The sequence below is a fragment of the Lissotriton vulgaris genome, chromosome 10, assembly GCF_964263255.1.
Source record: "Lissotriton vulgaris chromosome 10, aLisVul1.2, whole genome shotgun sequence".
In the NCBI taxonomy this organism is placed as follows: domain Eukaryota; kingdom Metazoa; phylum Chordata; class Amphibia; order Caudata; family Salamandridae; genus Lissotriton; species Lissotriton vulgaris.
Genome location: NC_141698.1, coordinates 808,037,779 through 808,064,502, shown reverse-complemented (window position 1 = coordinate 808,064,502; position 26,724 = coordinate 808,037,779). Strand labels below are relative to the sequence as shown.

At 48.1% G+C, this 26,724-nt stretch overlaps 1 protein-coding gene across 1 annotated transcript in view; it reads left to right on the top strand.

Annotated features, from left to right (window-relative positions):
* The window catches only part of KIF15 (kinesin family member 15), a 927,627-nt gene that overhangs the window by 794,656 nt on the left and 106,247 nt on the right, over positions 1-26,724 (top strand). The window contains exon 32 of the mRNA XM_086941724.1: positions 18,077-18,114. Coding sequence (XP_086797850.1) covers positions 18,077-18,114 — 38 coding nt within the window. The remainder of the gene's footprint in view (positions 1-18,076; positions 18,115-26,724) is intronic.

Here is a 26,724-nt window from a genome sequence, read left to right as displayed (position 1 = left end):
TTGTGTATTCAGGCGTGTTACTCCTTGGCTAAGAAGGAACCCCCTGTTGGACTGAGGGCTCACCCCACTCTGGCCACAGCGACTACAACTGCCTTGGGCCGAGGAGTGCCCTTGCAGGACATTTGCCAGGCAGCTACGTGGGCCTCGCTGCACACGTTTGCAAGACACTATTGCCTTGACAGCCAAGTCTGGAGGGATGGCTTCCTTGGCCGTTCCGTCCTCCAGGACTTTCTGGTGTGATTATGGTTCGCAGACCCACCACCGGGGATGGTATTTCTGGGGTATCTATTCTAAGGTAAGGAATCTATCACTAACGTGTCTCTTTCAGATGCACAAGTTGCTACTTGTGTAACGATATATCTGTAAGAGACATTAGTTAGTGATAGATTCCTTACCGACCCACCCATCCTCCCCGTGGAGGCGGCGTCTAAGTACTCTGACGACTTCATCACGGCGCCCACTACGCCGACGACGGACGCGGAGCCGAAGACGACGCCTACCGACGCGCAAGGGTACTGCTAGGCAAAAATTTCCGGATCCAGTCTGACGCCTGGGGATATTCGAAGGTAAGGAATCTATCCCTAACTAATGTCTCTTACAGATATATCGTTACACAAGTAGTAACTTGTGCTCCAGCAACGGAGTCCTGGATAAAGGATTTCCTGCCTGGGGAGGTGCTAGCACCACCCCCGACAGGACTTTGTGTATCCAGAGAGGCAGGGCTGAAAAGAATGAGACATGCCTGGGGCACACAAGGTGTCCCTGTGCATACCCCGGTTCAAACCAGTTGCTGGGGCACTCTAGCCCCAGCTCTGGCGCGAAACCGGACAAAGGATAGGGGGTGTAACAACCCCCCTTCCTGGTCCCACCCATGGGAGGGACCTAGTCACTAGGACAGCCCCCTTTAGCAGAATAAAGGTAGGAGCTGGTCCCATTCCAAATTAGATTATCCTGAACAACTCTACAAAGAGGAAACTCTGCACTTTGACGTTCTGCTCCACAGAAGACTGAAGAAATCTCCCTTGTGGCCAAGGAGTGACCACCCTGCATCTGCAGGCACCATCAAGCGTCCTAGCGGTTCACTTGGTCGTCCTTCCTGGTGGAACCAGACTTCAGAGCCCGACGAGACCCGGACTTCCAGACCTCTCCGACCCCAACTCACATCTGCATCACAGCTGAGATCCGTGGGTGCGACGAGACACGTGGGACCGGCCATCTGGAAGAAACTGCACTTCGCTTCCAGCACGACCTCTCAGGCACCCTCGAGAAAGTGCTTTGGGGATTAAGAAGCCCCAGCTCCGAGCAGCTCCTGCACCAAAGACCAGCCCTCCAGCCTCCTCGAGATCTGCGTGGGGCCCTTCTGCCTGGTTGCTGCTCGACGCGTTGTCTGGTTACTTGCCGGCTGGCTTGTGGCCTCCTAGACGACGAACTTTGAAATCTACACTGCTGGTCTGGTTGCTCCAGACTGGCCCTTGCTTCCTTCCAAAAGAGAAGTACCTCGGACCCTTCTGGTCCGCACCAGACGCCATCTTCACTCACCGCGTGGGTTGCCTTTTCTAAGGCCTGTTGACTCCGATCCCGGAACCGACACCGCCGACAGCGAGAGCCTGCGTGGGACAGCTCGTGCCTCCATCCTGGTCGTCGAAGACACCTCCTGGTTCACGTGGCTGCAGAGTCAAGTGTCACCTCTTCACCTGATCGCGACGACATCATCTGGTTCCTTCCTGGCTCCACTCCAGTCACTGGCTAGTGACTGTGAACATTGTCCCCTCTGCTTTCAGTTCTCCATCTTCCTCGATCCGCCCTTGGATCATTCCGTACATCTTCCTCCTGGTCGCCTGCAGCATCTTTCTCCAAGGCTCCATTGACTTCAACGCGGAAACCCGACACACTTTCACACCTATGCACCCGCAGCCTGTGGGTGAGGTAACGAGAGCATTTCGGTGCTCATAGGTAGATTGACTCTCCTAGTGTCCAGATATCCTGTAGTTTCAGTGTCAACCAGTCGGAACTGTCTTTACTTACCTATTTCGTAATTTGTTCATGCCCATTGACTTTGCATTGAAACCCGCGTGTGTGTTCCAACAATGCACACGCGTCCCGTGGGCCTCCTGCTCCTTACCTAAGGTTAGGGTAGTGTAGCCCCAGCGATTCTACAGCCTCTGGGCATCCTCATTTCTCCTATTGTTCTACTTATACCATTTACTTAGTATATGGTTTGACGTTCCCCTAGGGCACCATTGTAATTTGTGCGACTTACTGTATTTTTCTGAAGAGTATTGTTATGTGCTTAGCCCTCTGATCTCATAAAGAGTTCAGAGGTGTTTTGTTAGTAATAAATATATTGTTTATTTTCATAACAACCTTTGTGGTGTCCTTTCATCTGGTATTCAAGGGGTTATATGTGGTAAAACAGCTGGCTTCACATGCCAAAAGAGTTTAGCCTAAGACTGCTTTGTCCATGCTACCATTAGGATAGCTGGTCTATAAGGTTGACTTACAACCAATCACCATAAGGGTTGTTTGGACTGATACAAGGTGATCACTAGAACTAGTGAGCATCATATATCAGGCCAACTTATCACAGGCAGTGGTTGCTATTCACGCTACTTCCTAGTCCCCAAGAAGGACGGAGGCCTAGGTCCTATCCTAGACCTCAGAACCCTCAATTTCATCCTCAAAATGTAGAAATTAAAGATCCTCACCCTTGCTCAGGTCCCGTCTGGCCTGGACCTAGGAGACTGGATGGTAGCGCTGGGCTTGCAGGATGCCTTCGTCCATATTCCCATCCTACCTGCCCTTCATCACTACCTATGGTTCACGGTGGGCCACGAGCACTTTTAGTTCATGGTGCTCCCCTTTGGCTTCACCAGTGCCCCTCCGGTGTTCACAAAGGTGATGGCAGTGGTCGAGCTCATCAGCGGAAATCTGGGGTTCCAGTCTTCCCCTATCTCGACTACTGGTTGCTTATGGCGGGCTCATCCCAAGCAGTTGTCTTCCCACCTCCAGACGACTGCGAATCTCTTGCATTCGTTGAGTTTCACTATCATCGTGCCGAAATTGCACCGGACTCCCTCTCATTTGTTTCCTTTCATTGGAGCGGTTCTGGACACAGTGCAGTTTCGGCCCTATCCTCCTGAACTGAGAGTCCAGGATATTCAGGTTATTATACTGATGTTTCAGCCTCTATCCTGGGTTTTGGTGAGACTGACTCTGAGGTTGTTGGGCCTCATGGCCTCCTACATCCTGCTAGTGACCCATGCACGGTGGCACATGCGGGTCTGCAGGGGGGCCTGAAGTTCCAATGGGCACAGTATCGAGCAAATCTCACTGACCTGGTTCAGATTTTAGAGGGCACTGCGAAAGATCTGCAGTGGTGACGGACGGGACCGTGAGTGGGTCAACAGCAGAACCCTCTCCCTTCCCCACTCAGATCTCAAAGTAGTGACGAATGCGTCCCTTCTGGGATGGGGTGGCCGTCTGGGGGAGGTGGAGATCAGAGGACTCTGGTCTCCGGCAGAAGCCAAGCTCCATATCAACCTGCTGGAGCTTCGTGCGAGCAGACTGGCACTGAAAGCCTTTTTGCCGTCAATAAAGGGAAGGCTAGTTCAATTGTTCATAGACCACACTACCGCCATGTGTTACTGCAACAAACAGAGCGGAGTGGGGTCGTGAACACTGTCAAGAGGCCCTGCATCTCTGGATTTGGCTGGAACATCAGGGCATTTCCCTGGTGGTTCAACACCTGGCCGGTTCTTTGAACGCCAGGGCAGACAAGCTCAGTCAAAGGTGCCTTGCGGATAACTAATGGCGTCTTCATCCGGAGGTGGCACAAGGTCTCTTTCAGCGGCGGGGGGAGCCTTGCTTAGCCTCCGAAGAGAACGCGCAATGTCTGTTTTGCGCGTTGGAGTTTCCAAGGCGGCACTGGCTCGGTGACGCTTTTCGTTACGAGTGGAGCTCAGGCCTCCTATACGCCTTTCCGCCCATACCACTTATGCCCAGAGTGCTCAAGAAGAGAAGGAGCGACCCAGCACAAGTTATTCTTGTGGCTCCAGACTGGGCACGGAGAGTGTAGTATCCTGAGCTTCTAGACATGAGCATCGATCCTCCAGTCAGGCCGACCGTTTGGGAGGATCTTCTGTCACAGCAGCCGGGGAGGGTCCTCGACCCAAACCTGTCCACTCTCCACCTCCTTTCGTGGAGCTTGAGCGGCGACAGTTGATAGCTTTTGGCCTTCCTCCTGAAATCTGTGAGTTTCTCATAGCCAGGCGTCCCTCTAATAATAATAAGCATTTATTAAGCGCCTGGCTGCACAAAACTGTGTGTCCCCGCGCTGACTGCAAATGCAAACCATCTAGAGGAAAAGGTCGGGCGAACTGGGATTAGTTTTTGGGAAATAGGTGAGTTTTGAGTCTGGCTCTGAACCTTGTTTCGGATGGCTCCATACGTAGCTGAATTGGCAAGGCATTCCAGAGTTTGGTGGCTAAATAGCGGAAGGATTTTCCTCCCATCTTAGCTTTGTTGATGCGAGGGATTTTGAATAGCATCGTGCCCGCTGATCTAAGATTTTTGATCGGCCTGTGGATGGTAATGAGGCCCCTTAGATAGCTAGGGCCTTTATTTTGGGCAATGCGATGTGTGTAGCATAGAGTTTTGAATATTATTCTTTCTTTAACAGGGAGCCAGTGAAGCTTGGCCAGCGCATTTTTTGTCGATGCTCTGCGGGGGAGACCGAGCACCAGTCGCGCTGCAGAATTTTGTATGCATTGTAACTGGTGCAGGCTCTTTTGATTGAGCCCCAGTAAGAGTACATTACCATAGTCCAGATGGGGAGATATTAGGGCATGGACTATGGTTTTTCTCGCTTCAATCGGCAGAAGGTCAAGTACTTTGCGCAGCACTTTAAGGGTGCTGTAGCATTTACTTGTCACTTTGTTTACCTGGGCTCTACCTGAGAGATTTGGGTCAAGCATGACTCCGAGGTTCTTCACCTTCTCTGCAGGCACAGGTAGTTCTCCCAACTCGCTAGGCCACCAGGAGTGTGACTAGACGGTGGGATTCTTCCCTACAATCAATACCTCTGTTTTATCTCCGTTTAAACGGAGGCAGTTGGCGTTCATCCATGATGCTATCCTTAGCATACAGTTTGAGAAGTTGGAGGCTAAGTCTCTACTGTCTACAAAATTAATATACGCCTGCCGATGGAACAAGTTTTGTAAATATTGTACAGACCAGTCTATTGACCCTTTATCCTCTTCCTTATCTGAAGTCCTTCTCTTAATGTTTTCTTTGACCCAGCAGGGCTCTGCTCTGGGCACTTTGAAGGGCTTCCTTTTGGCCCTTTCTTATTTTCTTCGGCTGACTGATCAGCCATCTTTGTTCAAATCTCCTATTGTGCAAAGATTTTTGAAGGGGCTAACCCATTTGTTTCCCCCGTTACCTTTAATCATTCGACATTGGGACCTTAATTTGGTGCTCACTTTTTTGATGTGTGCACCATTTGAGTCACTGCATACCTGTTCTTTGCGGTTGCTCACCATCAAGACCCCTTTTTTGGTGGCAATAACCTCTGCCAGGAGAGTCAGTGAACTACGGCTCTTTCGTTAAAGCCTCCTTACCTGACTACCTTTCCGGATAAGGTAGTACTCGGACTAGGCCATCTTTTCTTCCTAAGGTGGGAACACCCTTCCATCAGGGACAGTCGGTTACCATGCCCACTTTCTATGCGCCTCCTCACCCTTCCAAGGAAGAAGAACATTTTCACCGTATGGACCCAAAAAGAGCGTTGTTGTTCTACCTTGATCGAACAAAAGAGTTCCGGGTGGATGACCAACTCTTTATTGGGTACGTGGGCGCAAAGAGAGGCTGTGCTATCCAGAAGAGGGCTATATCCCAATGGGTTATTCCTTGCATAAAACTTTGTTACGCTTTAGCGAAGAAGAAGCCTCCTGAAGGGCTTAGGGCCCATTCCACCAGGGCAAAAGCTGCTACCATGGCTCTCCAGTGTGATGTTTCGGATATATGCCAAGCTGCCACGTGGTCATCTCTTCACACGTTTTCCGGACAGTACTGGCTGGATTCCCAGGTTCTCAGAGAGGGCCTCTTTGGTTGTTCTATTTTACCGGATTTTCTTGTCTGAACTGTTCCACAGTCCCTCCTCCGGGGATGGGATTGCTTGAGTATCTGTTCAAAGTTAAGGAATCTGCGGTTAGATGTCTCTATCAGATAGACAAGTTACTTACCTTGGCGTTACCGGAGGTAAGTAACTTGTCCTGTGATGCAGTTTAAAAAAAGTTTACAACATATGTGTCAACCCACGCTTTTCATTGTGCCTCCGTGAGACCTCTATTTAGTCCTCCCATTCCTAAATGTGTACTCCCTTTGAATCGTTGCATAGCTGTACATTGTCTTTTCTCACCGTCAAGACTGTTTTTCTCGTCGCCCTAATAACCTTGCGGCTGGTGAGCAAACTACAAGTTCTCTCCACCAACCCGTCATACACCACATTCTTCCCAGATAAACTGATTCTGAGAACCAGAGTCTCCTTTCTTCCAAAAGTAGTGACTCCGTTTCATGTTGGTCAAAGTATTATCTTCCACTCTGCTTCGCTCCTCTGAACTGGAGGAGAGACTCCATTGTTTGGATCCTAAAAGACCTCTTAGCTTTTATACCGATCATACCAGAGAGCATCATGTGGAGAATCAGTTCTACATTAGATTTATAAGGGTGGAAAAAGACGAGGCCGTGCAAAAGAGGACAATTTCTAGTTATATTATGCTCTGCATCAAAATCTGCTATGCAATGGCCAAGAAGCAATCCCCAAAAGTCTTACAGGCTTAATCCATCAGAACCAAGGCTGCTACCATTGTGTTGGCAAACAGAGTTCCTGTGTTTGACATCTACCAGGCTGGAAGGTGGGTGTCACTCAACAAGTTTACGATGCACTACCCTATGGACAGCTAGGTCCATCCAGATGGGCACTTTGACTGCTCAGGCCTGCTGTACTCTTTAGTTTGAGCCAGGTACCAGGTCCTCCACCTGTGAGGTACTGGTTTTGTATCTATGTAAAAGGTGAAGAATCTGCAGTGCAGATAGAAGTATCTATCTGAAGAACTTAGTAACATTGCTTCTGGTAGATACTCCACAGATTCTTCACTGAACCTCCTGTTATGTGAGCTGGGCTCTTTTTCCATCTAATAAGGTTCCACGTTTAGAGATCTGCACACTAATCAAGGTCAATTTGCTATTGTTCTCTGTGTATGGGGTTTCAGACAGCCTAAGAAAGCAACTTACATCGGCATGCAAGGATGAAGCTAATATATAGCTGTGATCTATCATTCTGGAGCAGAATTAAGTTGTCACAGAGCCACACGATGCCGCCTATGCTGAAGATTTTCCAGATCCAGTCGGACTCTTGGGGAATAATCAAGATGTGTAATCTGTTAGAGAGCTGGTAGATCCAGAAAGTGCGTTCCCAAAGGTAACTAACTTGTTCAGTGTGTTTTCTATCTTTCTCTCTCTCTCTCTCTCCCCTCCCCCCCCCCTCTCTCTCTACCCCTCTCTCTCTCTCTCTTCTGCCCTCCTTTTCAGGGAAGGCAGCTATCCCGTCAGACAAATTATCCTCCAAATTCTCCATCGGGGAACGCCCTCCCATTTCTTTCTAACCCACCACATCTTCCGCCACCATCAGGGTGGCTGACAGAGGACCGGCTGTCCTTTCTGCAACAGGAATTGCACTCTCTTATGACTAAAGGGGCCATAGAGGGTCCCAACATCGTAAGCTAGAACTAGGTGTTGTCGGAAGCTGAACTTCGCTGCAGATGTTTCTCCACCCACCCCTACTTTGTGCCTCCATTTGAACTACTAGATACTGCTTAATCGACTGACAGTGCACTGAAGCCTTCTAACCAGGCTCCAGTGCCTGTGTTCTTTCACCTTAATAGACCTGTTCAATTGTAATTCAATTGGCAAGGACTTGAGCACCCTACCATTTCTCTAGTGTGCTGGCTCACTGGTATCTTCCAGCCTGCCACAGCAGACGAGTTTCTTACCGCTTGCAGGTGAGAGCCCGAGCTCTGAGTCCAGGAACAATGACTGATCTGGAGGAAGGTGCTCACACTTCCTCAAGCAGAATGGTTAGTGATTTAGCATGTCAAGGATGAAGCTTTAAAGTCTCTGCCTGCTTTGATATGCGACAACAGCTTCTCCCAAGACCTGGACAACGCCACCCCCTGGCCTGCTGCCCATTTGGTACCAGAGCAGGTGGAAATTAGATAGGCCTGTCACACTTCCAGGCCAAGGACACACCTCATATGGGCCACCTGAAGTGTACAGCTGAAGAAGAGTTTCACCATTTTGAATGTTGTGTAAGTAGTAACTCAGGGTCAGGATCACTCTCCACGGGAATTGGTCTTATAGGGGGTGCAGTCACTCCAGAGATGAGTAGCCCATTGGCTAGTACCTTACACTTCCCTTAAAGCCCCTAAATTCAATATTTAGGTGGTCGCCTGACACCAGGAACTCAAATTAGTCTACCTGGGAACAGAAGAGGACAAAGAAGAGCCAACAATGCAAGAACTGTGGTAGAGCACTGAAACTGGTGCCAAACCCTGACTGGCTGCTGCTCTCCTGACAATTGCACGAAACAACTCGTCCTTCAGCTGAATAGCCTCCCCAAACTCTTTGAGCACTGTCCAGTACTTTGACAACCAAGCCGCATCTCCCTTGGGTTGGAGAAGCCACTCACCTGCAGCTGCAGACACCGAATGCTCCTTTACAGTACATCGTCTTGCTGACCATCAGGTCTACTGAGGGTGCATCATGCCAGGAAGAGGTCACAGTGGTTCCAGGAGGTCAAATCCATCTCACTGCCACATTTGGAAACACCAGGCCCTCCAAGATCCTCTCCGCATCAATACTCTGGGTACCGAAGCACTTACAGCAACCAAGACTTGTTGCATGTTCAGTCTAGATGCCACCAACCGACCACTTGCCGACGAGGGACTTCAGGACGGACGAGAGCCTCACCGAGAGTGACCCTGCAATCTTGTTTTCTTCCTCTCTTCAGGTCAACCCAAGAAGTAAGAGCCTCTAACTCAAGAGACCTGCCTGCCAAAAAAGCTCTGCACCCAAGCCCCACAGCCCAAGTTCAAGGAAACGGACTCTGTCCCCTTGCTCCAGCGACCCTCAAGAGCCGAGCCCACCATTGGGTTCCGCCAGACTTGTCCTCACGGGCAGCATTGCTTTTACACATACTTGCTCATAGACTTTAACATGAAGCACTTGAGGCTACCAACGTGACCAGCACCCCTACTTTGTCACACTACATATTTAGCCAGCTTCCTACAGGGGCTACTTCTGTTATTTCCTAGTGCCGAAGAAGGATGGAGGCCTGCACCCTATTTTAGATCTACTCCGTCTCAACACCTTCCTGTAGAATGACAAATTCAAGATGGTCATGCTAGCCCAGGTCCTTTCTGCCTTAGACCTTGGGCACTGGATGGTGGTGCTGGATGTGCCAGACTCTTATTTCCATATCCCCGTCCTATAGGCCCACAGGTGCTACACGGGGTTCCCAGTGGACCAGGAGCATATTCAGTTCACAGTGCTCCATTTTGGCTTCACAAGTGCCTCTTGGGTAGTTACAAAAGTGATGGCAGTAGTCGCAGCACACCTTCAGAGGTTCTGGGCTTACCAGTTTCTCCTATCTTGACAACTGGCTGTTGAAGACGTGCTTCTCCCAGGTAATAGACAACCACCTTCAGACTATGGCAAACCTAATATTGTTGGGGTTCACTATCAACATGCTGAACTCACCGCCGACTCCTTTGCAGATGCTCCCTTTCATCTGGATACAGTACTGTTTCATGCTGTTCTCCCAGCATGGTGAATCAAGGGTATTTAGGCTTATTGCAATGTTTCCTGGGTCTCCGTGTGAATGATCCTGAGCCTCCTGGGATTTTTGACTTCCTCCTTCATGCTGGTGGAACATGCCAGATGGCATACGCAGGCTCTGCAGTGGAAACTGAAATCCCATTGGGCACAGCTCCTTGGGGATTTAGCTGAATGTATCCAGGTTTCGCTCATGCACGGTGTCTGGTGAGCTGCGAGTAGGTCAGTGGCAGGCACCTCTCCTTACCTGCCCCAGATTTGGCAGTGGTGACGGATGCATTGAGTCTGAGCTGGGGACGCCATCTAGGAAAAGTAGAGATCAAAGGCTTTTGGTCTCTGTCAGAAGCCTGACCCCACATCAGTTTTGTGTAGTTCAAGGCGATTAGCTTGGCATTTAAGGCCTTCCTACTGACCATCAGAGGAAGGCTGGTGAAGGTGCTCATGGACAATAGCGCCAGCATGTGGTAGTGAAACCAGCAGGACATGTTGGGGTCTTGGGACCTTTGCCAGGAGTCTCAACGCTCATGGAAATCGCGAGACCGCCTAAGGAATTTCTCTGGTAGGTTCCCACATGGTGGTGTCTCTACATGCCAGGGTGGAGAATCTCGCCACCGGTGCACATTGCACCTAAGAAGGCAAATTACTTCAGTGTGCATGGGTGGCATTTATGTCCAGCTGTGCTAATCGATTCTGGAGCAGAGCAGCGTTGGCATATCACCACTTGACACTGCCTATCGTCATGCAGTATTACTGGTCTAAATGTTTCTGGATCCAGTCGGATAGCCTGTGGAAGGAGAGGAATATGCTGTAGAGTATCTACCAGAAATATCGTCATTGAACTTGTTCAACAAGCTTGTGTGTCAAAAAGCATGCACACTTGTACCTAAACAAAGAAAGAATCTCAAAGTAACCCGGACACGCGGCAGAAGTATGCATATTGAAACAACAATAACCATGTTCGCTAAAAATATGCAAACATAAAGCAGTTTTCAAAGTGGTAAACCACTTGGACAGAAAAACATTCAATAGTTAAGATTTATTTTTAGAGTTTTCTGTAGCGCGAACAAGACCCAGAAAAGGGTATCAGAGCGCTTTACAAAGAAACATGGTAATTGTAGAAACATTTTGCACAGACCGAGCAGACAAGGTATCAACATATTTGTAAAAACGTTTAGCAGGCAGCAGACACAAGTAAGCATTGGCATAGCCAATAGGTCTCGCTTTTGGGACCTTATGAGTATTTAGTTATGCAGCACAATATCCTTGGTGCAACAACATCATGCATAGAACAATGCAATTACAGACAGAAGTAGTCGGGAACAAAACAGCTGCTTAGCTAAGGCCTAAGCGTTCCAGTATTGGAAGGGCCAAGACACGTGCTGATAGAAAACAAATGATATGGACAACAACACAGTGTGCAGCAGCATAGAGAGCAGTGTGGTGCACCTCGCAGTAGGTGGTAGCATTCCTACCTTTTTACAATCACTCTCAGGTTTGGTGACGTAACCCACAAAGCTGAAATCAGTGCTGCCACGCTGTTACCTCCAACACCCCCGAGTCGATATTACAGGCTGCCCCCCAGAGTTGGTGCTGACCCCTGAGCGTCCTCAGGAAGTGATACCAATGCATCCTGCAGAGGACTTTGCACCTCATTTAGTAATTTGTGTGTGTACATATACAGTTCCTCCGCAGTGATATGTAGGTGTATGCGTAGTGATGTGTGTGCTTCTACATTTGTATCTGAGTGTGCATGTGTTATGTGCAACCACACTGATGCATGGGGGGGGCGGCGGTGTGTGTGTGTGTGTGTGTGTGTGTTTTTGTTTGTTTGTTTTTGTTTGTTTGTTTTTATTTGTTTGTTTGTTTGTGAGTGGGTGCAGTGTTATTCATATTTGGTCACTGCTGACACACCAATTCCGGCGAGGGTCAGTCACACAGGCAAGACAACATTGGACATGGTACAAGAGTGATCGGGAGCCGGAGGGTGTGAGGATTGAGAAAAGCCTGCAATGGCCTACCCCGGTTATTGGTTTGGAGGGAGGACAGCCACAGTCCTGTAATTTACAATCTCAGAGGCAAGGTGTTGCGAGCAGACTGAGGTGTCTAGCACACAGAGGCAATCCGGGGCTTTTACAACAGAAGTGCTTGTCAGCTTGTGTCTCTTTAAGGCAGACACGGAAGAGCGAAGGGTGCATCAGAGGCTGGTTGTGATGAGCACCAGTAATTAAAACTAGCAGCAATGAGGGTTGGGGAATGGCTCATACCCGAACGGATAGGTTTGGGGGGCTGGGCAAGCAAAACCGTGAATTCCTCTCACTTTGAAGTCAGACAAAATAACTAGATAAGAACAAGATTTACAGGCCTGTTTAATGGCACTCTGGGAGCAAGCAAGGAGAAAGGAAAGAAGAAACAGGAGAGAGAAGAAGGGAACAGGAGACAGAAGAGGGAGAAGAAAAAGAGGAAGGAACAGGAGAAGGTGAAAGGGGTACGTGAGATTGAAAAGGAGAGAATGTGAGATGGAAAGAGAGAACAGGAGCTGCATACAGTGAATGGGCGGCACAGGAGAGAGAGAGGAAAGGAGGGAATGTTAGAGGCAAGAAGGGGGGACAGAAGGCATGAGTGATCAAGAGAGACTAGGGAGGAACAGAAGAAAGCAATGGACGCTCGATGCAAGGATGGAATAGGAGAGAAGGAGGGAACAGAATGGAAAGAGCGAACAATGGAGGAATGGAGGAAATAGAGAACAAAAGGAATGAATAGCAGAGGAAATAAAGGAGGAGGAAATAGGATAGTCAGGGACTGAGGACAGGGAAGGAATTAACTGGAGTGGGAATGATGGTGGGAGGGCAGAAGGGAACAGGAGAGGGATCGATGGAACAGACGAGGGGGCTGAGGATCCGGGGAGAAGGAGGAGGAATCAGGAAATAGGGTAGGGGGGACCAGGCGATTGGTAAGGTCATTGCAGGTGAGAGGGAATAGGAAACATAATGGAAGTATGTGTGAAAGAGGGAACATGAAACTGAAGGAGGGAGATAAACGAGGGAACAAGTGAGCGAGGTAGGACAACCTGACCCAAATCCGGTGTTCCGGTGAATAACTCGACTAAGCATTGCCCATGCTTTAGATGTGGGGTCGTGTTTTCATTTCCACCTCACACAGCAAGGGAGGTACGCCTCACATGCAGAGCCTGTGGCGTCAAATCTGCAGCGAGGGAGTCCCTTTCCAAAGCTGTATCCTGCACACTGCTTAGTAAAGCAGTCACAGGCTCCCCTCCTGAAATATGGCTGCAGCCGCCGCTTCCACCGCATGGGCGACGTGACTCTCCAGCTCAAACCATCCTGCAGGCCAAGGCCTTGATACTGCCAGTCACCAGGGCACCTCCGAGCTCAGCAGTGGAAAGAAGGCCTGCCAGTAGGATTAATGTATAGCACACGCACCTCTTATAGGGACTTGAGCAGAGCATAACGAACGAGAGCTGTGCTGTAACCTATTAATAGCATCATCAGGTGTTCAATCTGGGGGGAACGGAAACAAATGTTAGCAAAGCTACCAGCCACTGGACAAACGGTGCTTTCCTACCCATGATCGAGTTTTCATTTAATCTTTCCCTTGCTCTTGTCTCAGGGCACTCTGTCACACAAAAGCCGCTGCTGCCAGATTGGTGCTAAAATGGCCAAAAAGATCGTCAGCCTCAGGGGCATTAAAAGCTCTTCATTGGCTTCCCATTGTAAAAAGGATCCTGTTCAAGGTTTTGATTATAACATTTCGAGCAATGCACAAAACAGAACCATTATATCTACAGAAAAAATTCAAGAGATACTGCCCAACCAGAAGCCTACGATCATCAAATTCCAATACTCTGGTGATTCCTAGGTTTCGTTTAAAAACCCGTGGAGGAAAGTCCCTGGCAGTACTGGGTGCAAAGGCTTGGAATACTCTGCCTCTTGCCCTGAGAACTCTGGATAAAGAAACAGAGTTCCGCAAAGAATTAAAAACTTGGATATTTAAACTGCAAGATAGCATAGCCAGAACTCTAGTTTGATGCTTGCCTCTGTTTTTGGTCCAACTCTGAGTCACTTTGTCATCTGGTAATTTGCCGGAGGTAGCGCCTAGATGCTCCATTGGAGCGATTGCTGCGCGATATAAATAAAATTTTACATTACATTACAAGGCAGAATCTTCACCTAGGCTGGGGAAAGGAAGTTGCACAACCCCCTTTAGTTGCAGGTTAGCGGTGTTTGTGACCTATTACGTCAGTAGTCGTGCTACCCTTGAAGACTTGCCCGGGCTGCAGGCAGCGTCACGCCCAGGGCACTGAAAGGTCTTATCCGCGTGGCAGCAGAGGGGAGGTGGGGGGCTGCGAGATTCATTTCCGGGAGCGATAATTGCTGCCATTTGGAGGCGCGAGCTCCCGCAAGTGAATCTCCTGACCTGCACGCGTTGCCACTGAAGGCAATGGAACACGTGCATGTGCTTGGCTGTAAAGTCAAAGCGATCCCAAAAGGTATTTTTGCCTTTGCAGCGCATGCGAGCTGCATAGGCGAGACCTAAAAGGGAGACGATTTGTTCTGAGTAGTAGGAACAAGTTTGGGCGTGTGTAATACAACGGGGCGACAATGTCATTAAGAGGCGTGGCGGGACAAATTTGAAGTCTTAGACTGGTTCAGTTCCATGCAATTCAGTGAGAGCTGGTGTGGAGGTGAGGTTCCATATGGTGAGGAATGTGCCGAGTTAGGGGAGGAATTTGCACATCGGGAAAGATTTTGCTTCCCTTTTGAATAGTGGTGTGGAAGAGATTTTTCTGATGTACGGCAGTAGCGAGTTCCATATATTGGTGCTTCTCCGGAGAAGGCTCTGTCAGATGTTTTCTTCTTGCTGAAATAAGAGGGTTTCAGGAGTAGATTGTCGGAGCTCCTTGAATGTCTGTTTCCTCCAGATCAGGTACCGTTTTTGGGATAGTTACTGTGGGGTATTGTAGTGTAGGGCTTTATGGGTAGGGTAAGAAATCTTTAGGTGGATTCTAGCTTCATAGGGAAGCCAGTTGAGTGCCTTTAGGAGTGGCGAGATGTGGTCAAATTTTCTTGATCCTGCTAGGAGTCGTGCTGCTGCATTGAGACAGTCTTTTAGAGGGACTGTTGAGATTTTGGGAAGCCCGGCAAGTGTGGTCCATCTGTACTCTAACCTCACGATGACCAAGGCCTGCACTGCCGTTTTGAGGTCGTGCTTTTCAATGAACGGTTTCATTTTTCTGAGATAACTGAGGTGAAAATGGGTATTTTTAGCCAACAGGTTGATTTGTGTTTGCATGTAAAGGTTTTTATCCAGTGTAATTCCAAGCGATTTGGTGGAGTCCACCAGAGTCGGTGTGCAGTTAAGAGCAGTGATCATCTTGGTCCATTCTTTTATCTCCAGAGAGTTTTTAGGGGGTGTAATTAAGAGAAATTCAGTTTTTTGTGAGTTTAGCTTGAGGAATTTGTTCGTTGGCCATTGGACGGTCTTTTCGAGAGCTTGATTCATCATTTTTATCTCTTCCACTGAGGAGATCTTGATGTACAGTTGAGTGTCGTCCACGTACATGTGGTATGAGCTATTCGCCTGCTGTAACAGATCGGTTAGAGGTTCGACATAGAGGTTGAATAGTGCGGGGATAGGGTTGAGCCTTGTGGTATTCCTAGAAGGTTGGGTGAAGAGGGGGAGAGATTTTTGTTTAGCATGAATGATTATGTTCTGGTTTCCCAAAAAGATTTGAACCATTGAAGGATTATGCCCGATAAACCCATCCTCATTTTCAGTCTTCTTAGTATTTTGTCGTGATCGACCGTGTCGAAGGCTGATGAGAGGTCGAGCAAGACTAGTAGGTAGGTTGTATTATGGTCAAGAGCGAGGAGGGCATCGTCTACGATGTGCAGAAGGGCTGTTTCTGTGCTGTGGCTGGGTCTAAAACCAGATTGGCAGTAGTTTAGTAGTTTGAAATTCGAGATGTGATGGTTCAGTTGTTGCTGAACACATTTTTGCAAGACCTTGGTAAGCATGGGAATGTTAGTTGTAGGTCGGAAATTGTTAGGGTCGGAGCTGTTTGCTGTCAGTTGTTTTAGGATAGGGGTGACTTGACCAGTTTTTAGGCAATCTGGGATTTGACCATGCGCTAGTGAGGCATCGATGATTTTAGTCCACAGAGGAGGGGTGATATGGTAGATATGGGGGAGGCAGTTTGAGGGGACAGGGTCATTGAAGTGGTTGTTGGGTTTGATAATGAATGTTTTTGTGATGTCACTGGGATTGTGCAGTTTGAAGGTAGACCAGTGAAAGTTATTCTTTGGCAGAGGTAGATAGAGTTGTTTAGGGTTTTTCAGCTTGTGTGTTTTTTGGGGCGGTTGAGATAGTTGCTGACGTCCTTAACTCGAGTTGGAGTGAGTTGGTTTTTGCTGTGAAGAATGATGAAAATTCTTCACTGCTAAGCTGTGAAGTCGAAGTCAAGAGTGTAGTTTTGACCTATTTGTTAGATTGTTGTTTTAGCATTTCAAAGAGTTTCTTTGGGCTGTTTTTGGCATTGTCTAGTTCTGATCTGGTGAAGTTTTTTTTGATTGTAGAATGCTTTTTTTATTAGAGTTTCTAGATATCCGAAGTAGTTTGAGTTGGAGGGGGTAAGGATGTTGCCTTCATTTCCATTCATTTACTCTGAGTTTATGCTTCTCTTCATTCAGGGCTCCGTTGATCCATGGGTATTTGTCTTTATTCGGTATCCTTTTGAGGTTTGGTGGGGCTACTTGGTCAAAGACTTTGATCATCGTGGAGTTATAGTGAGCAGTGAGGTCTTTAACGTCAGACATGTTATTAGGAGGAGTGATAGTATTCTCACAGTGGGAAGCTAGGTTGATCCAGTTGAGATTATTCATGTCTCTTATCCAGTGTTTGGTTTTGAGTTGCTGTGAGTAAGTTTTGGTGAAGGAGATTTGGAAAGTAATAATGTGATGATCTGACCAATCACAAGGGGTGATCGAGATAGATTCAATCATTTTCTCTTTATCCAGTCAAGTGTAGTTCCTTTGGAGTTAGTGGGCTTTGAGATGCCTTGCATCAGAAAGTGGTCTGTTAGGAAGATTTTGCGGGCGTTGACCTGCTTGTCTAGGGGGTTTTCCCAATGGAGATGAAGGTCGCCAAGGAATATGTCATTAGAACGAGGGGTCGAGTTTGTTGTGATGATTTCCAGAAGATATACATATGTGTTACAAAGAGTGTAGTTGAAATTCACCTAAACAAAGAATGTAGAATATATTAAAACCTCCATAAAATCACTATATGTTCCCTTATTGAAATAGATTGAAAAACGCTCTGCACTATGTCTAAAGGCTTTCTTAGGCAAAAGCCTTTGATACTAATATATTCCCACCTGAATCCTTTAAACAAATCAAGCAAGAAGGCGTACCAGAGAATGCTCACCGGAACAGCATGGAAACGAGTATATTATTGTAATAGAGCACTGTTTTGGAATGATCTACTCACGACCCCAAAAGTACAGTCTAACTATTGCACATTCATGAGGTGGCTTAAACTGCCCTGCTCAGACACCCAATAAAGGACTGCATCTGTCTATGCACATCAGTTAGAGGTTTGCCAGATGTAGCATATGCTGTGCCTGGCTTGCATTGCATTCCCTGGCATTTCACTTGCAATCATTGGGTCTAGCTTAATGAAAGCATCAGCCGTGTAAGAGAGCGGTAAGTGCCCGAGTACTTTTCAGGTTTTTTTTGTTTTTTTTTTACCTTCATTGATCTTTAGTACATGATGGGAAGCAGATGAAGAACTTGGGCTAAGGCCAAGACCGCTGATCTCTTGGGTGTCAAAGGTTGTGAAACATCACTTCAGATGCTCTGGTTTTTAGTTAATTGAATTCCACACACCCCACATGTATTTTCACCATGTATTTTAAACTTACTTCACTTATTTGTTTGTATAAAAAGTTTTTAAAATTAATAGAAGCAAAAATTTCAAAGGGCTGCTCAATGTGTATAAAAATCGTGGCCATTGCATTTTTGTACAACTTATCTCCATTACCTAACAGACTCACGGATAGCACTTTCTCCTACAACGAAAATGTGCGCTCCTGTAGTAATATTACCTTAGTTATATTTCTGTTTTTCCTTCACAGGGGTTTTACTTAATGATTTAACTTGGTCTTTTGCAGAACAAAGTGGCAGAAAAAATGGGAAAGGTAGAAGCAGAGTAAGTTAACAATTTTAAACATTATTTTGGTTGTACCTTTTAAAGTTAATTGACAGTATTTGAAACCCTCGTCTAAGTTCTGGTTATGTAACAAACACATTAAAAGTAAGGTAACGTAATTCTGTGTATTAGTAGTACTCTCAGACCTTGATATGGTCACACTTTACAACACCTAGTCAAAGGGCTTTTCAGAAACACTATGAAAGATTCAATATCTAGATATACTAGTCTAAGAATATTCCATTTCTCTGTTGATTTTTTTGCAGTGTTTTTCTGTTCTAGGCATATGAGCTGCAGATCACACACTGTGCATAGATCGCCATCTGGTGTTGGGCCCGGATGTTGGCACTTTGTTGTTGTCCTGGTAAAGTCTTTGGAAGTCACGAGATAGGTGACTCCTCCTTTGGACTATAGTGCGCATGGGCATCGGCTCCATCTTCGAATTGTTTTTTTCCGCCATCGGGCTGGGATGTGGTTCTCGTGCTCCAGTTCGGAACCGTTTCTGATTCTACTTTTGACGCGCTATCCTTCGCCCATTTTACGGTGTTGTTTTCGATCGCAAAATCCAAGTCGTCGGTCATCTCTCCAATGTCGTCGTCCTAGATTCCGATCATCGACGAGGGCCTTCGGGCCTACTTGGGCCTTGGCATCTGGCTCATGGAAAGGACTCCATTCAGAAAGTGTCCTCCATGTGGGTTGAAGTTTTCCCACACCGATCTGCATGAGGTGTGTAACCTCTGCCTCTCACCGGAGCACGAGGCCAGAGACTGTGCAGCCTGCGCCTCTTTCGACTCCAAGAAGACCATGCAGGATCGTCTGGCTAGAAGGAAAATGGCTCGCTCGTCGATATCCATTCCCGACGACATCTACCAGGGGGGCGTTGATGTACCTGAACAGGAGCGAATCCAATCACCCCTCTGCAGCAGCTCCGAAGTATAGGACTTCGAAGTCGAAGAAATCCTTCCTGCGCAGCGGGTCGTAAGTAAAGACGTCGACCCTCACTCACTCCCTCCATACACCATCCAAAAAGGCTTCGGTCACCTTCACCTTCGGGCCCAGGTGCACACCGAGGAGCTGCTTCTCATGCCCCGGGCACGGCAAATAAGCCTATTAAGCCTTCAGGCGACTCAGGCTCGAGTGAGTCTGCCACCGGTACCGAAACCCGGTCACCGGCACCGAAAAAGAAGCCGCCGCCTCCTCCGTGCCGATCGCTGCCTCCACATCCAAGCACTCAGCACCTAAATCTACAAGCACCGAACCAAACACTCTGAGCCGAGCAAAAATCTTTTCTCTAAAGGTTCGGATCCACGCCCTTCGGAGCCGAAAAAGACCTCAGAACCAAGAAAACAACCGGTTCCACAGAGAGCCACAGAGACTGTAAAACATTACCGTTCCAAGCCAAAAGACTACAAAACCGTTCCGGAGTCGGTACCGAAGTCTACCGAACCGAAAAAGTCGGTGCCAAAATATCAGCCTCCATCAGAAGAGCTTTTTACACTAGACCCTCGACAAAACACTCTTCTAAAAGACCCTAAAACTGGTCAGCTCACCCGGAGTTCAAAGAAGAGACCATTGGATATGCCTGCACCGGCTCCACCACCTAAAAAAAGGGACATTGCCACATCTCCCCTTAGGGTCCCTTCACCACCACCTTCTCCACAACCTTCTCCATCACCTCCTTCACCACCTCACTTTCTCTCCCACCTCCCCCACTACACCATTCTCCTATACGATCTCCTCCACCAGGGAACGATGATGACCCTCATGATGAAAGGGAGGGTGTGGATGAGGAGCCATTAGGGGACCATAGTCCACCTTCTTCGCCTCATCCTTGGGACGACTGCAACACGCCAGACGCCCCTAATGTTCCACAGGAGGATATCTACTGGCCAGCACTCAAGCTTTGGTAGCCAGGTATGATAGGGTACATTGCGATGAACTTGAGACCCTATTGCAGCACCTACCAGATAAATATAAGAATAGGGCCAATGACCTTATACAAGAGGGAAAGATCATCATGAACACCTCCATTCGCTATGAACCCAGCAGATACAGCCTCCAGAGCCGTCAACACAAGTGTACTTCTGCGTAGACATGCTTGGCTACGCATTTCAGGTTTTAAACCGTAAGTACAAACTTCCATTTTAAACCAGCCATTTAATCAGGAACACTTATTTGGACCTAATGTAGATTCATCACTTGAAAAGATGAAAAAAGACACAGATACAGCCAAATCTATGGGAGCCTTGCAATCGCAAGCTCCCAGACGTGCTTTTTGTAGCTCTTCCTACAAAGGCACTTCCAGAGGCTACTCCTCTGACAACCCTTCCACCTCTTACAAGACTCCCACCCAGTCTACATTCATGAGAGGTTACCAAAGAGGAGGCTACAGAGGCAACAACAACAAAGGTAGAGGCAAGACCAACAACACCCGATCTGCCTCCACCCCTACCCAATGACTTCCCTCCGCTTCCCCGGACCATTCCACTCCTGTCGGGAGGAGAATACAGCAGTTTCTTCCTGTCTGGAGCAACATCACCACAGACAGGTTGGTGAGACAAATCATTCAAACAGGTTACTGTCTAGAACTCATTTCTACCCCCAAACATACCACCCAGACAGCACCCAATGTCACTAGAACACTTATCACTGTTAAAACAGGAGGTCATCTCTGTGAGAAGTTGGCCTGGTATATGATGATCACTATTCTAGTGAGCACCTTGCACCAGTCCAAACAACCCTTATGGTGATGGTTGTAAAGTCAACCTTATAGACCAGCTATCCTAGAGGTAGCATGGACAAAGCAGTCTTAGGCTAAACTCAAGAAGGCATGTGAAGCCAGCTGTTTTACCATATGCAATCCCTTTAATACCAAATGAAAGGACACCACACAGGATATATATTCAAAATATATATATGTATTTATTGCTAAAGAAATCCCCTGAACTCTTTATGAGCACAGAAGCACAAGCGCATAACAAGTAACTTAATATAACATACAAAAGTTGCACAAATATGGATAGGGCTGGGCGGCCCGCTAAACCATATACTAAAAAAGTGGTTTAAGTACCACGTCACAAACAATGGTAAGGCCTAGGGCCTTGTTAATCGCTGGGGCTACACTGGACTAACAATGGTTAGGGAGCAGGAGGCCCACGGGATGCGTGAGCAGTGTCTAAAGGCACACGTGTGCACACATAGAAGTCAATGGGTGCGTAAAAATGGAAGGTTAAAGGTTTGAGAGTCTTCCGACTGGACTAGAACTTAACCACTTGAAACTAGGACACCAGGAGTGTAAACCTTTACAGGAGCACCGTAGTACTCGCGTTACCTAACCCACAGGAAGCGGGTACATAGGTCCCAAAGTGTGTCGGGTTTCGTCGTGGAGATCTATGGAGCCTTGGAGAAAAGATGCTGCAGGCGGCCAGAAGAGAAGAGTCCGGGTGGATCCAAAAGTGGATCGAAGATGTAAAGGACCTGAAAGCAGAGGGGACAGAGTCTGGGTCACTAGCCAGTGACCAGGATGGAACCAGGTGATATCGCGTTGCAATCAGGTGCTGATGGAAAGCTTGTCTCTGCAGCCACGTGGACCAGGAGGCGCCGACGACTACCAGGAGGCAGGCACAGACTGTTCCAAGAAGGCTCTCGCTGTCGGCTGTGTCGGCTTCAAGATTGGAGTCAACAAGCCTTGACAAAGGCAATCCACGCAGGATACGATGTAGGCTTCTTACTCAGACCAGCAAGGTCTGAGGGGCTGCTTCTTTTGAGGGAAGCAAGGGCCAGTGAGGAGCAACCAGACCAGCAGTGTAGTTTCACAGAATCGTCGCCAAGATGGCCACTAGCCAACGGGCAAGTGACCGGGCAGACGCGTTGAACAAGAAAATGCAAAAGGGCCCCACGCAGAACTCTGGAAGTGTGCAGGGCTGATCTTTGGTGCAGATGCTGCTCGGGGCTTCTCAATCCCCAATGCACAGCTTCGAGGAGGCCTCGGGGGCTGCACAGTTAGCAGGTCGCAGACTTTTCAAGATGGCCGGTCCCCCGTCTCTCATCGCCTCCACGGGTCTCAGCTTTGCAGGGACTTTGGATCGGGCTGTTGGATGTCTGGGAATCCGGTTCTTGTCAGGCTCTGGGCTCGGGCTCCGGCGGGAGGCGTTGGCAAAGTAAGTTGTCGATCGTTGGATGGTGCCTGCTTGTGCAGGGTGGTCACTCCTTGACCACAAGGGAGATTCTTCAGTCGTCTTCTTCCAAAGTAGAGTGATGAAGGTCCAGAGTTTTGTTTCAAAGTTTCAGTCAGGATAATCTAAAGTCCTGTGACTCAGCTCCTACCTATATACGAATCTTAGGGGCTGGATTACCTGCTAGGTCCCTCCTATGGGTGGGACCAGGGAAGGGGGCGGTTACAACCCTTTCCCTTTGTCCAGTTTCGCGCCAGAGCTGGGGCTGGAGTTCCCCAGCACCGGGTTGAACTGGCCTATGCATGGGACACCTTGTGTGCCCCAGGCAGTGTCTCAATCCTTTCAGCCCTCCCTGTCCCAATACACAAAGTCCTGTCTGGGGTGGTGCTGCACCTCCCAAGGCAGGAAACCTATTGTCCAAGCCTCCCTCGCTGGAAGGACTCCCAGCAGTAGCTGGTCAGACTTGTATCTGTGGCAGAAGCATCCATTTTGTGATGCTGAGGCTCTGGTTAACTGTAACCGGGAATAGTAGGAACAACATGTCTTCTCCCTCTAGAAGGGTGGAATGCTACCCCTGTCGCCAGGACTGGCGAGGCGGTAGTATTCCACACCTTACTCAACATGTTTTTATAAAGCCAAACCATAGTTAGCATTTAACCGCGAGGTTCATAATGCACTTAAGAGTATATGGTATGGCTATATCCTAGAACAGCTATAAGGACATGGTTCCGAAAGCTGCAGACAGGCTCAGCTCATGCTAGAGCACCATTTCACATAAAACCAAGCACTCTGCCTTCAGGATTGTTAAGGCCTGCCATAGGAGTGACTTATAGGTGTATATGTGTCCAGATATAAGGTTAGATATAGGTATACTATATCTAAGCAAGGGGTGATTACACAACCTTGCCCCAGCTGAGTGATCAGCCAGTTGTGTCAAAGTGAATGGCCAGCCAGGGGTGACTTAATACATGCTTCAGCCCCTGGTAGGCCTTGGATGCACCTATGCACCTATGCCCTGGGTACCTATAGTACACTGTACAGGGGCTCATAAGGTGACCCAGTATCCAATTGGTAATGCACCTAAAGTGCATTGTAGTGAATTTAGAGAGAGAGCAGCTGGGCTGTGGGTCTGATTAGCAGGCCCACAGCCACATTAAGTCGAAAACCAGTGAAGCAAAAAGTGAGGTGACCCTACTCTCCTACAATCTCCCTCCTGCAAAAACATGCAATAGAACCGGTACCCCTGCATCAGCAAAACACAGGGGTTTACTCCCTGTACTTCCTCATTCTAAAAAAGGACGGCTCTCTGAGTCCCATTCTGGACCTCAAACCCCTAAACCTGTACATACATCAGACCACTTTCACATGGTCACGCTTCAACAGGTCCTTCCTTTACTCACACAAGGCGATTTCCTTGCCACTCTAGATATCAAGGACGCCTACTTTCACACCTCTCAAAGGAAATATCTCAGGTTTGTAGTGAACGGTCAGCATTATCAATTCAAGGTTCTCTCATTCGGAGTCACCACAGCACCCAAATGCTTCACCAAGTGTCTAGCAGTAATGGCGACTCATCTAAGAAGGCAGCATATTCATATTCATGTCTACCCCTACCTAGACAACTGGCTCATTAAAGCCAAGTCATACAATCAGTGTGTACACCACATTTACGCCACAATCCAACTGCTGCACGACTTAGGGTTTACCATAAATCACCCAAAGTCTCACCTACAACCGTCCCACATACAACAATACCTCGGGGCTACAATAAATACCTCAAAGGCACTTGCATATCCCAGTCCAGCCAGGATAGCAAGCATACAAAGCCTAGTCACAAGGTTTTAGCCGCAACACTCTCTTCCAGCTCGAGTGTTCATGCAACTCATAGGGATGATGGAATCTTGCATATTCATAGTACCTCAGACAAGACTTCAGATGTGCCCCCTACAGGAATGTCTAGCACATCAGTGGAACCAAGCTCAAGGTCAACTTACTGATCTAGTGTTGGTGGACGGTCGCACGCATCGCTCTCTGCAGTGGTGGAACACCAAAAACCTTTCCAAGGGGCAACCGTTCATCGAGCCAGTTCCACAGATTGTACTAACAGCGAACGCATCGCTCTCCGGGTGGGGAGCTCAACTTTTTCATCATACCATGCAGGGCACATTGACACCCCAACAAAAATTGCTCCACATCAATCACCTAGAGTTACGAGCCATATTCCTAGCACTGAAGTTGTTCCAGAAACACATTCTTGGCAAAGCTGTCCTAGTCCACACGGACAATATGACAGCAATGTATTACATACAAAAGCAGAGCAGAATACGCTCCCTGCAACTCTCCAAACTAGCACAAAGCATATGGAGATGGGCTATTCCTCAAAACATTTTTCTCTTAGCCCAACATGTTCCAGGAGTCCACAACACTATAGCAGATCTGTTAAGTCGTCAAACGCAACAGACTCACGAGTGGGAACTTCATCCGCAAGTTATTCAACCATTTTTCCAGTTGTCGGGGCACCCAAAGATAGATCTCTTCGCCACACACAAAAATGCCAAATGCCCAAGCTTCGCCGCCAGGTATCCACACCCATTGTCCAAAGGCAATACAATATGGATGAATTGGTCAGGCAGATTTGCGTACGCTTTTCCTCCTCTCCCACTCATTCCACTGGCGGTGCGCAAACTGCAGCAACACTCACTGACCCTCATCCTAGTTGCTCCAACATGGGCCAGACAACCGTGGTACACCACATTACTGGAACTATCTGTAGTCACGCACCAAAAACGACACCTCTCTCCATATCTCCTAACCCAGAGCCGTGGAGAGATCAGACACCCAGATCCAGCACAGTTCAACCTAGCGATCTGGCTCCTGAAGTCCTAGAGTTTGGTTACCTAAACCTTCCCCCTGATTGCATGAATGTTATCAAGGAACCTAGACGCCCCACCACTAGAGCTTGCTTTACAGCCAAGTTGAAACAATTAGTTATATACTGCAACAATAACAACATCAACCCCTTAGATGTGTCAATCCAACACATCATTGGTTACCTACTACATCTCCAAAGGTCTAACCTAGCATCTGTTACGTTATACCTTGCTGCTATAGCAGCCTATTTACAAAACTGACAACATTTGTCAATATTCAGAGTGCCATCAAAGCCTTTATGAAAGGACTCAAAAGAATAATTCCACCCAGGGTACCACCCTCACCTGTATGGAACTTAAATATTGTGCTAACAAGACTAATGGGTCCTCCATTTCGGACCCCTGCTAAATGCGAATTGCAGTTTCTCACATCGAAAGTTGCTTTCCTAGTGGCCATCACTTCCCTTAGAAAAGTCCGTGAACTGCAAACACTTACTATTCAAGATCCATTTTTACAACTCCATCATAATAAAGTGGTTCTCAGGACAAACCCAACATTTCTTCCTAATGTTATTTCTCCCTTTCATCTTAATCAGTCTGTAAAGTTGCCATTATTCTTCTCGCAACCACCAACAGGCACAGAAAGAGCTCTTCAAGACGTGAAAAGAGCACTCCTTTATTATATTGACAGAGCAGAACTCAACAACTATATGATAAAAACTACTAGCCGCAGATTCCTTAATGTAGAATTATCCCCAGGCGTGAGACTGGATCTGGAAAACTTTTCTGCCACAGCATCTCTGCACGCCGGGGGGACGGCAACAAGTGACTCCGCCCTGACGTCGTCCGCGTTCGTGATGTCAACGAGGATACATAAGTCCCACCCCGGCAGGCCTACGTCAGTTTGTTTTCCTCTTTCCGCGTGCAGCGCGGATCCGGATTACTGTCCTGGCCTCTTTTCAGGCCTTCCATTCTTTTTACACTTGACTTTTAGTGGAACATTGTGCGCATGCCTTCGGACTTAAAGACGTGTACCACCTGTGCATGTCTCATGTCGGCGACGACCCCTCATCCGATTTGCATGTGGTGCCTGGGTGAGCACCACGACTCGGAGAGTTGCGACGCCTGTCAACACCTTAAGCTGAAATCACGGCGGGAGCGCCGGATCAAGTTGCTGTCGGCGCGCTTATCCAGGTCGGTGTTGTTCCAGCGTTCGTCCCCTACCTCGGAGGCAAGGAGCTGCTGGTTTAGTCTGCGGAATCGCTCTTCGCCGCGGCCCTTTGGGCGTGGCTCACTGGCTTGTTGGTCTTTCAGTATGTCTCCGAGGCCTTGTCCTCCTTCCACGGTGGATGCCGGCTCCCCCAGGTACAGGTGCCCCAGCCTGTCGCCTCCTTACCTGCCGTTTACTGACGCAGAGGCGACTAGGGCCCAAATGACAGCCTACGCTGGCTTCTTTGGCCCTTCCTCCACCTCCTGTGATGTCTGCGGATTCCCTGCCTTGCGCGGGGACTTCCGCGGCAGCTCCAGCCCCGGTGCCAAAGTTTTGGTTTCAGGCCGTAGGAGGG